At 42.0% G+C, this 13,977-nt stretch overlaps 1 protein-coding gene across 2 annotated transcripts in view; it reads left to right on the top strand.

Moving 5' to 3' along the window:
* Positions 1-11,230, top strand: part of ppp1r2 (protein phosphatase 1, regulatory (inhibitor) subunit 2) — a 31,955-nt gene extending 20,725 nt beyond the window's left edge. The window contains exons 5-6 of one of the 2 annotated variants that reach the window (XM_017702616.2): positions 3,079-3,249; positions 8,192-11,230. In XM_017702616.2, the coding sequence (XP_017558105.1) occupies positions 3,079-3,249; positions 8,192-8,208 (188 nt within the window). In that variant the 3' untranslated portion in view covers positions 8,209-11,230. Of the gene's footprint in view, positions 1-3,078; positions 3,250-8,188 lie in introns of both variants that reach the window. The other variant, XM_017702615.2, reaches the window with a different exon arrangement.
* The last annotated feature ends 2,747 nt before the right edge of the window (positions 11,231-13,977 follow it).

The following is a 13,977-nucleotide window of genomic DNA, read 5'->3' as shown; positions in this document are numbered from 1 at the left end:
TTTTAATTAATTAATTAATTAATATAATTTTGCCTTTGGCCTTTTACACTGCCTACATCCAAGTTCAGCCAGCAGGCACTCTGAGCTTTAGTCCGTCAGTTTTCCTCAGTTTCTTTTCTAATACTAAGTTCTGATATGGGAATGAACTGTTGCAGATATCCATTATTTTTCAAGGGACTAAATTTGGCTGGATTAGACATTCTTTGTAGTGTTGCAAGTGCAGTTAAATAATGCAGTTATTTTCCAGCTTCTCCTTGTCTGAGTTTTCCTGGTCCACCTTAAATAGTGCAGAAGTTGCATTCTGACACCACAGGCATCAGAACTGCTTCACCATTTAAGGTGGAATGGGAAATTTAGCTAGCTAGCTACAGAGACATCACCATACTTCTATGGTAGGGGCGAGGGGTGAAATGGGATTGGGCCGTACTCTTCAACGTCCACGTGGACGGAGAGTCGCTGCGCGTTCTCCTTCGGTTTTGTGACGTATTTGAGTGCTGTGATAACGGGAAGTGTCTCTAAACCAGCTGAGCCTTTACTCCGTGATGGGTGGACGTGGTCAGACATCAGAAACGAGAAGTCCAGTAGTCACTGCTCTCGGATTAAAAACGAACAGAAAAGCAGAATTTTGTCTTTTGAGTGATATGATGAGTCATGATTGATGTAACCAATAACTTGAAGTAAAGGATAAAAGAGGTCAGTTTTACTTTCAGGTTGGCTTTAAATCTGGCCTGTGATGCCAGTGCTCAAGGGTTTTATTGAACACATCTACAGCCACACTACTGTTTCAGTAACTGTTGCATTAAGTGCAGTTTGGTCAGCCTTTGCCCTTCCCCGGTGAAATATGTACGTTTTCTCTCTGCTTCACAGTCGTTCGTCTTAGAGCTGTGTGCGTTTAGGCTAATGGGCTGAACAGTCACTGTGACTAATCCATTTTCCAGCTGAGTACGCTTTTATAAATGGGCAGCCCAGTGCGCTGAGGGCACAATGGTAGCGATTAGGAAGCAAAGTTGAAAAGATGGCGTAATTAGGTTGGACGAAATGTTTTGCTTGTTTTAATCCATATTTATCGTCAAGGGTGAATTGGTTTCTATACAGTGTCGAAAAATGGGAAAATTTAACGTTCAAAGCGGTACTGGAATTATACAGCTGTACCCGTCTTTGCCTTCCAGTATTATTAATCAGATCTAGGCGGTGCGTCCTATCAGAGTGAAGTGGGAGGGGAGGGGGCGGGGCTTGTGCTTTGGATGCAAAGAAATAACCAGGATTGTTTTTAATTAAGGAACTTTAAACAGGAGTTGTGAATTTTGGGGGGTTTTTAAGACTTAAAAATAAACCAAATGTTGGGTTTTTTTGCCAAACATCTCGTTGTTGAATACGGGTGAATCCCATATAATACAGCAATTATAACGTGTGTATATACAATATCCTCCTGACTTTTTCTAAGCCTCGGGTACAACACACGACTTTTAAAGTCTTAATGGGTTATAAAAAGACTTCTCACAGTTTTTACTGGTTTTTGCAGACATTTTTGGGCTCGACACTAAACAATCAGGGATCAGACAGCATCCCATGTTTCTGAACCAAATGGACCTCGATGAACTCGCGCAAACTCTCGTTACTAGGAGGTGCAAATAAACAGAGCAGCGCACTGCTGCGGTTTTCTCTGCTGTTTGTGCCGACACAATAAAGAAGCAGCAGGTTTAAGTTTTAAGTGAGGATCATGGATTTAAAAATGTGATCAGTTGGTATTTTTTAGAGTTTTAAATGTACATCAACTCGATTTTGTCTTAAACTCAGCTCATTAAAACACTTCGCTCAACACGTGAGAGACATTTTACTGTTTTTCTTTATTTACCTGCTGTATTTTCTTCTTTCGTGCTCTATTTTCATTGGCTGTTGCAGGAATTCCGCTTACATTAGATTATACTCAGAGTAGGGTCAAAAACAAACACATTTTGATTAACTCTGATCGGTCTCAAACCCGATCGGGAGGCTGTAAATGGGAGTCTGTGCCCTTCAAACACGGCTTGACTCTCTCTCCAACTGTCAACTTCAGCTGACCCATAAATTTGCAGACTAGAGCCGACCAGCTCAGACTCTCAGCCAGACCGAGAATCAGGGCTAAAATCTGGGTGAAGGTTGTTTTTAGTTCAACCCCGGCTTTAAATCAAGTGTGGAACGTTTTCTCAGCGCCGTGCAAGTCTGTGATATATGATGAATTATGCTAGATATGACCAGGATCACGAACGAATAACATAAAAGAGGCCAGTTTTGGTTTCGTGCTGACTTTAAATCTGGCCTATAATGCTTGTGCACACCTAAAGCAACACTATTATTTTAGTAACTGTTGCTTTAAGTGCATTTTGGTCCGCTTTTTAGCTTTCACAACTAAACGTGTACATTTTCTCTCAGTGTCATAGTCCTCTCGTCTGCATTTAGACTAATGGGCCGAAGGGTATTTTACCTTTTGAGTGGAGTTTCACAGGGGTTTTATTGCATTGGGTTTTAATGAATTATTTAAGCAGTTGATATTAAAGCTGCCTGAGATGCTTAGAAACCCGCCCAGTAAGAACTTAGAAGGGTGAAATAAGGTGAATTCCCTGTCCTTGATTTTGTCCACAGATTTAACTCCAGATAAATTGTCTGTACCAGATTCTTCAAACAAGCCTTCTTCAGTTTCCTGACTTGTTTCCGAATGCGAGTGTGTTTATAGTGGAGGTCTCTTGTGCTACCAGTTGGTGACCAGCAGCTTTGAAATATTTCTTCAAAGCTCAAAGCTTGGAGTCTGAAATCAATTTCTTGTGTGTGTGTGTGTGTGTGTGTGTGTGTGTGTGTGTGTGTGTGTGTGCGCCAGGCACTGTGTCCCTCAGGAAGACTGGATATATAGTGACAGTACAGCCACAAATTATGATTTGTGTCTTTACCCATAAGCCCTGTGGTGTGCCTCCCCCTACTATAGCTCAGAAATCGCTCATTGCTCCCACGACCTTGGACAACTTGTGCAGCTCTGGACATGAGGCTGTATTTCTCTGTGGCTTAGGCTATAAAAGTTTGTTTTGTTTTGTTTTTTTCCCCCAGCCAAGAAGAAGCAGTTTGAGATGATGAGGAAGATGCATTACAACGAAGGCCTCAACATTAAACTGGCCAGACAACTGATCGCCAGCGAGCTGGAAGAGGAAGAGGATGAGGATGAAGAGATGAGGGACGACACAGAGACAGAAGATATTAACGTAGACCCCCCTCAAGAAGGTAAATGATGACTGAGAATATTGATTACGCCCATTCCCAGTTTCTAGTTTCTCACTGCTGGGCTTTAGTTACATTTAGGGATCATACGCCTTCAAAGAGGGGGGCAGTTATTTATTATCACCCCCCCTAATTCTTCAGTGATATGAAGCTGAAGTCAGAGATTCTCCAGAGTCTCGTTCGAATTTTCCAGTTCCACCTTAAATGGAGTAGCAGTTACATTCTGGCGCTTCACGCGTCAGAACTGCTGGACTATTTAAGGTGGAACTGGAAAATTTGAACAAGAATCTGGAGGATCTCTGACTTCAGCTTCATATCACTGAAGAATTGTGCAAGTGTGAATTGAACAAGTGGGCTCACTGCCCCCTAGTGTGTGTGTTCACTAGTGTGTGTGTGTGTGTGTGTGTGTGTGTGTGTGTGTGTGTGTGTGTGTGTGTGGTGTTTCACTGCACGGATGTGTGAAATGCGGAGGTGAAATTTCCCCGTTTGTGGGACTAATAAGCATCACTAAACTAAATATCTTCGGTCATCTGCGCAAATCTACCACAACAAACAACAGAGTCGGCTTTAATGAACTGCACTCATGAATTTATCAGCAACATTGGTCTTAAATAGACGGCCAAACAGGAGAGAATGAGTCTGAGAATGAAACTCTTTAACAGCTGTATACTTAATACACTGACCTCAATTTAAGTACGTGTTTTGACTAAATGACTTGGGCGAATATTTTTCAACACTTCTGCATAATAAAAACATTAAGATTGGTGTTAAGAGAGCTTTGATGCAGAACGCTCAGTTGTAGAAGTTAAGTCAGAACTGTTCACAGTGGTGGTGATAGGAACCAGACGTCCGCCTCTAAGAGCTCCCTCATATGAAGCTGGTGCTCCTTAAACTGCTAATGGTAAGCTGGATGGTAATCTAAAAGAGTTTAAAGGAGGTCTGTGAAACAGACTTCACATGTAGACGTTCTGCTTTGCGTTTATGATATTAGAGGAATCGCTGATTTGCTGTAAACGTGTCACAGAACCTGGCCGGCTGATAAACTAGCTTCCTTGTTTGGGAATATAGCTACAGTTCGCAGTGGCCTCTGGTGTAGCCAGCGAGCTACAGCTATACAGCGTCTTCCAAAGTCATACTACATATAAAAGATATAACAGATCGCTGGCATGTTGTAGGAAGACAGGGACGTCTTGATGTAAGGCAGCTGCAGCAGTAAGCAGGGCTAAACCACACACACAGATACAGATACACACGTTTTAGCTGTGTTTAAAGTTAAATCGGTCCATCCACTTTCTGTTCTCACTATTTGTCATGACAGTGCACGAAAACTTGCATCTGTCTGTCGTATCTCAGTATTTGAGCGTTATAGTTCACTACTGTAACGTTTTGTTATCACTTCTGCAGTAGTTACCCTGCTGACCCTGCTTAAACCGGAAGTAACCACGACTCTGAAAAAGGGCTCAACGACACACACACACACACACACACACACACACACACACACACACACACACACACACCGTCTAAACCACTTATCCTTCTGGGTTGCACTGGGTTGCCAGAGCCTATCCCAACTGTGACTGGGCTGATGGCAGGATACACCCTGGACAGGTCGCCAGTCCATCACAGGGCAGACAGACACACACACACACACACTCACACCCAGGGGCGGTTTAGCATGTCCAGTCATCCTGACTGCACGTCTTTGGACTGAGGGAGGAAACCGGAATACCCGGTGGAAACCCACACAGACACGGGGAGAACAATGATCTTTTATTTATTTATTTATTTATTTTTTTTATTTGAAGCCTGCCTACTTTCTTCGTGTGTACTGTTTAGTTGCTTTGGCTTTCAGCCCCTCACAGACGCAGGGCCTTCCCTGACGCAAGGTTTGAGTTCCCCTGGACTGGAAGGTTTATAACGTTTATTTTTTTAGGTTTATGATGGGCTTTTAATTCAGCATGTGTATAAATGTATACACGCATGCGTTACGACAACGTTTTGTTCCCGCTGCTTCCCACTGATTTACATCTTTTAAAGAATTTTTTTTTCCCCAAATACCACTTCTGCTCCCTCATGGGCTAAAATAGCAGAGGTTTTGATTCAATCTTTTGGCAAATAAGGCCATATAAACGTCGTTTAGAACTCAAACTATGCCTTGGGGGTTGTTGAGCTCCGATCTCTAGAGGGTTGCTTGACCTTGGCTGCTTCCCTTAGTGTTTCTCATCAGCAGGAGATTGTTTAACCACTTAGTCCACTTGTTTAACACCATGAGTCTTTTGTGTTGATTTGTTGTCTAAATTATTGTTTTGTATGTTCTGAAAATGAACAGTATGATGGAATTTAACGGTGTGATGACATTTGTAGATACAAACAAAAGACAGCACAGTAGCAAAATTACTTAGTCATTACTAAGTCATTTCTGTCATGAGTAGAACACAAAGAACAGCCAGGTTGGTCATTTTCTGAGAAATAAATTAGGAATACTCTAATGTGGGTAAGCTGATGTCCAGTGCTTGGACATCTCCTGATACACAAACATGCATAGCACTGAGACATGTAGCGTTATGGAGGAATGACATTTATTTCTGTAGGGTTACAGATGCAATAAAATAAATAAAAGGCAGATATTAATCTTTTTTTAATTAAAATTCAACTCAATTCAAGTCAAGCGAAGGTCCAGAACATCATGTCTAACCTGCATCATGACTCAGTGCCATATACTGTTTACTGAAGTAGCCGAGTAGGAATATCAGCATCTTATACAGTCGACAGCTGAATATCAGATCAAATAAAGTCCAGTTCGGTCAGATTTCACCAACATTTACTGAACATCAGATCAAATACAGTCCAGTTCGGTCAGATTTCAACACCATTTACTGAACATCAGATCAAATAAAGTCCAGTTCGGTCAGATTTCAACAACATTTACTGAATATCAGATCAAATAAAGTCCAGTTTGGTCAGATTTCAACAACATTTACTGAACATCAGATCAAATAAAGTCCAGTTCGGTCAGATTTCAACAACATTTACTGTCAGTTTTCTCTTTTTAGAGTCACGTCATGTGGAATAACTTCCCTCTGACCCACTTTCTTCTCTGACTGCTGTTTCTCTCCTCATTCCTCCCCTGTGTGGCGTCACTCACTCGAGTCTCAGAGCTCATTGTAATGCACAGATCTGATTGGCTGAGAAGCGTCACGTGATATTTACAGTGCATGTGATTGGTCTGTGAGTCTCCCGGGCTGCTAAACTGGCACCATAAATGCTAGAAAAGTTACGGCGATTTAAAAAAAAAAAAAAAAAAAGGACCACCCTGTCGAAATTAAATAATTCTCTATAGTTTATTGCTTGTAGGTCCAGGTCCACATATGACAGTGTCTGGGTCCGGACTCTGACCGCGGTCTGCCTATTAATGATCTAAACGTTTTCCAGGGGTCTGCCAAGTTTGATTGTTTTGTCGTGAAGATAAAGAAGTTATTCAGACCTTTTTCAGCTCCTAGTGCCTCTAGAATTTATAATATTTATATTTAGTCATTTGAATGTGGGTGTGTCTATAGCATAAGCCACGCCCCCTCATCACCCATTTTACACTGATGGGCGAACCCAGGTGCCTTTGATCGTTGATGGTGGTTTTCATGAAAGGCAGTAAGTAGAGGGTTTGTACTGGTGATATTTTAAGTTTTATTGATATTTTTTTTTTTTTTTCTTCAATAATTTATTGAAATAATCACACCCTTGCTATAGGAGTCCTACGTGTTTGTGTTCATACCCCAGCACAAACTAAAATCCCGAGTTTATAGAAGTTTAGTGCTCGACCTCTATGAATGTTGACATGCCCAGGGTCACATAAAACCACAAGTGGTTCAGTCAGATCAATTGTGACGTGTTATCAGTTATAATATCATTTACAGTGTGCTCTAATTTTTTTATTGGATAAAGGACAATTCTCTAATTCTCTGGCTGTTTTCAAAGCGTCATGTGGTGTTTTTATCTATTTTACTTCTTTGTAAACAGTTATTGACCTGTCACATTTGTATACTCAGTGTAATCGTGAGTGATTTGGCAAAAAATACAACCGCAAAGTACTTTATTTTCACAGTACACAAAAGAAAAATATTATAATCTAAAAATTTGGAAAAGACAAAAAAAGAACTGGTAGTACAGCATTCATAAAAATATTGTGAAATATGATGACTATGGAAAATGACAAATATTGTGAAATATTATGAATATACAAATCAAATTTGACGTGTTATAATCAATTATAAAAAGTACGCACTTTTTTTTTTTAAAGTAAAATTTTCATAAAAATATTGTAAAATACTATGAATACAGTAAATTGTATTCATCGTTTCACTCTGGACTGCAGTGTCTAGTTAAACAGCGCTCTATAGTGGAACATGCAGTTGTGGAGTATTGTTTCAGTACTGATGATACACTAATTATTAACAATTATCTCCATTATCTGAGTATCAGTTATTTAATCTAAACAGTTATTTAGCACAGTCATTAGATTTAACAATGATAGTGGATGGCAGCGAGCACAACGTCAGCCAGATACAGTAAAAGACAAAAAACCCTCAATTTTTGACCTACAAATTACAAATTCCTGAACATGGTTGATGCACGAACTTGCTTTGATTTGAATAGTAACCTAGAAATATCGCTGAGTCTTGAGGTCATGACTTTTATTCTAAATTTTTCACATTTTTAACTTCGTTTATTTCTAGGATTTAAATGTTAACAATCCTAAATTTTAGGAATTAGTATTGTATATTTCCCCAATTCAGGATATTTTTTTTAGAAAATCTGTTGCTCCAAAACAAGCTCATCGAAATGTGGTAAAATTTGATGAATAATGATCATAATGAGCTCCTAAATCGTGCCCCACAGACCCCGCGAAACATTTTAAACGCAGCCTTTTCTCGCTCTCTCTCAGCAGATTCCTTGGATTCGTAAACGGCGACATCGCTTCACCTGCAGCTCCTGCCTCGGCTCGTGACCCGTCTGCGGTGCGCGTGCTGCCTCACGATCGCGGAGGACACTGCTTCAGGACCCGCTCCCTCCAACCTCCTGTAATCTACAAGCACTGCAATGCAAATCCATATGAACCTGCTGGTTGCTCCCTCTGTTGCCAAGAGTGTGTTTGTCTTACTGTCGTCACGCAAAACAAACTGCGAGGCCTAAAGACTGCTGTCGAACACTTATCAGAAAGGACTCCACCCTCTCTCGGGCAGACTGAAAAAGGCTGAAAAGGAGAGGGGTGCTTCTGCCCGCAGCTCCTGCTCCTCTGCCCCTGGTCCTGACCGCGGCAGCAAGACACTGCTTTCCCCAGCTGCTCCCCTCCGCCCGAGTGAGGCTGTTCGTTTGAGGGTCGACGTGTGACGTCGTCCTTTGAAAAGCCACTAAGCGCCCGTGCTAGTAGTGTTAATAATACTAGTAATACTGTTAAAGCCCCACGTATACTTGCTGTTGCACTAACCCTGACCATCTGCCCATAGACAGCAGTCAGTACATGTTTAGCTTCAAAGGGGAACTTCACCAGTTCTTCAGAATTTTCAGTGGTTGATGCAAGAGAGGTTTTTAAATTTACTTGCTTTACTTTACAGTGGTGGTGATGGGAACCAGGGGTCGTGATTCCTATAACAATATCTATAGCCATTTTATTCACTGGCCATACTCACCAGTTAATCCTAGGCTACATGTGTATGCAATGTTGGTAAAATAGTGGGAAAGTTTGAAATGGCACATTTTCTTATGGTACTATTTTGCCTTACAACAGCCTGCATGTACCCACCACTGTGAATACTTATTGGGGAAAAAGCGTAACGTTACACCTCGTAAAACGGCGATAAATCATCGGGCTGTGTATTCAGAATCGCTTCATTTGAGAATTTTCCGTGAGAGAGCTTTGGAAGGATTTTAACTCTTCCCATCACCACCACCTGTCAATTCTGGCTTATTACAATGGAGCCTTTCACATCAAACCACTCTTAATGACTTCGTTTGCATCGTCATGATTTAGTCCATGGAGAAATTTGAAAAGTTGGTGGAATTCCCCTTTGAGTTTAGCCACACCCACACCTGCACGCCTTTAGAGGGTTTGTTAATCTCTACACCTGGCTCTAATGACCAGTCTGTGTCACGGCTTTCATCGTCGATATTTGGTTTAATTTCAGCTGATTCTACTTTTGGCGTGGAGCTTCAGAGTCAAACGTAGCCTATTCTCTTACAAACGAAGGTGCCGAAAGGGGTTCTTTGGAGCGATGCCGCTTTTCAAGGATGGTTCTTGTAAGATTTCTGAGACTGAACGAGTTTAAAGGGCCCATATCCCTGGATCACTGAATTTACCTAGCTTTGTTTTAGTTTCGCTATCTAGCCAATACAGTTCATATACGGAAACTTCTCTGCCTTAAACTGCCCATTTGGAACTCGCTCATTTTGTGATGTCACAAAAAAAAAAAAAACGAACATGCATTTGCATATATCCGCCTGTTTAGGCTGCAGCAGTTTAGCCCTGCCTGTTCACACAGAAGTTACAGGGAGTGTAAGTTCTTTCTGAGGCACGTCCAATCAGAACAGAGCTTCAGTCTTAAGGGCACAGTAACCAGAAAAGCCCGTTGAATCCGAAGGGAAAAAGTGAGATTGGAAAACGGTTGAGTAAAAATTAGTTATGGCTTTTTTTTTTTTTTTTTTTTTTTTTAGTGTATAATTCCATAGAAGCGTTGAGTGGATCTCGGGGGATAATATAAAATTCAAGCAAAAATGTTGCATATGGGCCCTTTAATGAACCCCCAGATAATGTAGAGGCACTACACTGGTTTAAAGTGTTTCCTAGAACCGTAACCCCATGCCAAGAACCATTTAGGAACCTTTACTTAAAGAGGTTACACCTCTCAGGCCTCTCTGAGCCTCTCAGAGCGCCGGCGGCAGCAGCAGGTTTGCGCAGTGGATCGGTATTTATGGAGCGCCGGCTGCTGCTGACCGTCACCGGCTGTCAGGCTGTGGGTCCGAGGCTTAGCGGGTGTTTATTTTTCCCTCTATATGAATTATTATATTTAGTTTCTAAGTTATACCCATTCAAAACAAAGTGCTTGAGAGTCTCGGGTCGTCTTGAAAAGAATTTTGCCACCCAAACGTTTGCTAACGAGGATCTGAGGCAGCTGCCCTCTAGTGGCTGGAAGTGAACGTGTTCGTTTGAGCTCTACTGTATGCATGGCTTCTTAAACCCATGTTCTGTATTACTTGAGCAGTCACAACCACGCCCAGCATCGTATGAATTTAACGGTGGGTATTTCGTAATTTATTACCAAGCGAAACTGTGTGAACTACTGAAGAGCCGTACTGAATCCTTTCCATGTTGACGCCATGTGTTGCTTTTCCCTAAACAAAAAAACAGAGGATAAAAGAGCGATTTGCTGTAATGAGCAGCCGGTTTGTCTTTTATGTGTTGCCCATCTTGTTTCGCTGCGTTTTCCTCGGGTTTGATTGTATCGTGGTTATACTTGCGCTCTGCCGCCCTTCCTGCCTGGGGTAGTAGCATCACAAAGGAAACAGTTAACCTTCATTCATTCACTGCGAAGGATAGATCTCTACTGTACAGCTCGCAAACAGCCTCAGCCATTCGTTTCAGCCTTTTTGTCCTTAATTCTTCTCTCTATTAGGTTTTCAGTTAAGGGTTATAAGACGGTAAGCGCTCACATCCGACTCACAGCAGCAGTTGTGTGTTTATATTGCTTTTTGATGTGAGTGAATGAATGAATCTAAACCGAAAATTGCCGTTTGAAATTCGCCACGTCGTTTGCTTTTTCTTTGCATCCCGACTTTTAACGCTCGTCTGTGGCTGGAGAGACTGTTGTGTGTTTATGTAACGAGAAGCAGCACAATCTTTAGTGTGAACTCTTCGAATGTCGACAGCATTTTCGAGAACTTTTGAGACCGAGCTGGAGAACGTTGGATATTAAAGGGGAAGTCCACTAGTTTTTTCAAAGTTCCTGCACAGTTCTGCTGCCGAGGTGGTATCAGAGTCATTCAGAGCGTGACGTTGTGCATCGTAGGGAAACGAACCGACTCTTTCCTTTACAGTGGTGGTGATGGGAACCAGGGGTCATGATACAGCAGTTGTTTGTTTGATCTTTTTTGTGATGATGTACCGTTATTTTACCATCATCTGGGGAAGGAAATCAGTTTGGCTTAGTGACTTTTGCTTTACTACATTCTGTTTCGTATACATCACTTTAAAAAAAACACATTTTGGGCTAAAAACGGTCAGCACATCAGTCGTCGGTCAGGATATTCATAGCCAGTTCATGTGCCTTTCAGAGGGAGTTGGGACGTCTGGTTCCCATCACCACCACTGTGAACAGTTCTGAGTCAAGAACGAGGCATTTCACATTAAAAACATCGTTTAATTAGGAATTTTGGGGGGGAAAGGGGTGGATTTCCCCTTTAACAGCTCATGCCCAGTAAAATAAGAGCTTCGCTCTTTACAATCAAATAAAAGTGCTGGGCGTTTACGATGTGGCTAAAACCCACTGCAGTTCTGAGACGAGCACTTATGAAAATTGCACCTTATTAGAGTAAAACATCCCCAGTGCTAGTTTCTGGGTCACCTCCTTGTCTAACGAGCTCCTGGTGGTGGTGGAACCGGCTTGTCTTCTGCACTGTAAGACGTGTTGGCTGCGCTACTGGGCGCGTGCTGCGAGACCTGATGAAGGATCCTGTGTATGCGTGTAAATTTGTAAATCCCATACCCATCGTCTATATTTTTATGATCTCGGTTTGCTGCCTGCCTCTCTTGTGCTTTTTTTTTTTCTTTTTTTTTTTTCTGCTAAACTTTTGTTTTTTTGTTTGTTTCTAATTTGGCCACCGTTCCTTCAACGACACCTTTTCCCTGAAGAGATGAAAAAAAAAGTTCACTAATTTTTTTTTTTACCACGTTTGCATGTTCTTCACCTTAAAAATGTGTATATTTGTCATTATTAAAATATGTTGATATGAGGCTTTATTGTTGCAAACCTTTTTATTTCTTGCTTGAGTTCATTGAGGTTCAGCGTATTTGCATGTCAGCGCTGACTAAAGGGAAATTCCACCCTGTTTTCAGTCATTACTACATAATTAAACGGTTAAGAGCATAAAAAAAGTCGTTGAGTGGTTTGGTGTGAGACGCTCTGTGATAGATTAACTTACCGAGTCAGAGCTGCTCACAGTGGTGATGATGGGAACCAGACGTCCCTCTAAAAGCTCCTCACAGAAAGTTCCTACAGGAGATGGCTCTGAATTTCCTTTAACGATGGACAAGCCAACTAGTTTAGGACTAGTAGGTGTAATTGGACTGTTTGAACATTTGATTTGCTGCTGCTCATAAAAATTAGCAGTGACCTGCACCAGTTTGGAGGTACAGGACTCGGTGACGTTCACAGTGGTGGTGATAGGAACCAGAAAGTTCCTACAGGAGATGGTTATGAATTCACTGCCTGATGACTGAGACGCTGTTTTATGATAGTTTAGAGAAGATTTTGGCCAAAAATACATTCATGGTGGAGGGAGACATAATATGAAGGGCGTTGTGAGACCAAATAGTCCCCAAAGAAAACGTATTTCAGATTTTCCACTGTTGTACCATCATACTACTTCTAAGGTCACCCGTTGCTGACCCAGCTTGTATAATCTGCATACACAAGCAGTGACCGATAGAATGAGACGCTCTGGAGCAGCCACACATGAGCTTGGTTTCCATGCCCAATGCCAAGCATGGGCTAGAGGGGTATATGGACTGTGGAGCAGTGAGTGATGGAGCTCTGTCTAGTACCTTTGGGATGAGTAGTGATCCAGAACTGACCATCCAACATCAGTACCTGACCTTACTAATGCTCAATCAACTCCTCACAGCAATGTTCTGACATCTACTGTAAGGCCATTCCAGAAGAGTGGATGCTGCTCCTAGCTTGAACATTTTAAATCCTTCAAGACGGGTACACACCACTTGGCCACAAGAGGGCAGTACTGTCCAGCTCATGCAATAGTTTGAGGCCTATTTTTGGTCTCAGGAGTAAATGAGGCCATGGTGAGCTTTGAAACGTGGAGCTCTCAGGTTCTGCAGCTTTCTGAGAAGGTTTTAAACCACATGTATTGAATAATATTAATTAATGTGTTACTGCAATGCCAGCCTTTGTTATTCAAACACCAAATATTTGCATATCGATATATTTTACCACCCACAGTGCGTGGTATGAACCGGTCAGCCACAACATTCAAACCTCCTCCTCATTTCTACACTCACTGTCCATTTTATCAGCTCCACTGACCGTGGTGTCCATCTGTTTCTCTGCACACATTGTGACCCTGTTCGTCAGTGGTCAGGACCCCCAAAGAGCAGGTACTGGTTGGGTGGTGGGTCATTCTCAGCACTGCAGTAACACTGGTGCTGTGGTGTGTTAGTGTGTGTTGTGCTGGTGCGAGTGGATCAGACACAGCAGTGCTGCTGGAGTTTTTAAACACTGTCCACTCTATTAGACACTCTTATCTCGATGGTCCACTTTGTAGATGTAAAGTCAGAGACGACAGCTCATCTGCTGCTGCACAGTTTGTGCTGGTCAACCTCTAGTCCTTCATCAGTGGTTACAGGACGCTGCTGTCTGGATGCTGATCCACTCAGACCAGCACAACGTCAGTGTTACTGCTGAGAATATATATACATACACACACACACACACCGCTCAAAAAAAT

The sequence above is a fragment of the Pygocentrus nattereri genome, chromosome 15 (assembly GCF_015220715.1).
Source record: "Pygocentrus nattereri isolate fPygNat1 chromosome 15, fPygNat1.pri, whole genome shotgun sequence".
NCBI lineage: Eukaryota > Metazoa > Chordata > Actinopteri > Characiformes > Serrasalmidae > Pygocentrus > Pygocentrus nattereri.
Note: the sequence above shows the minus strand (reverse complement) of the source record. Positions and strands in the feature narration are given on the sequence as shown.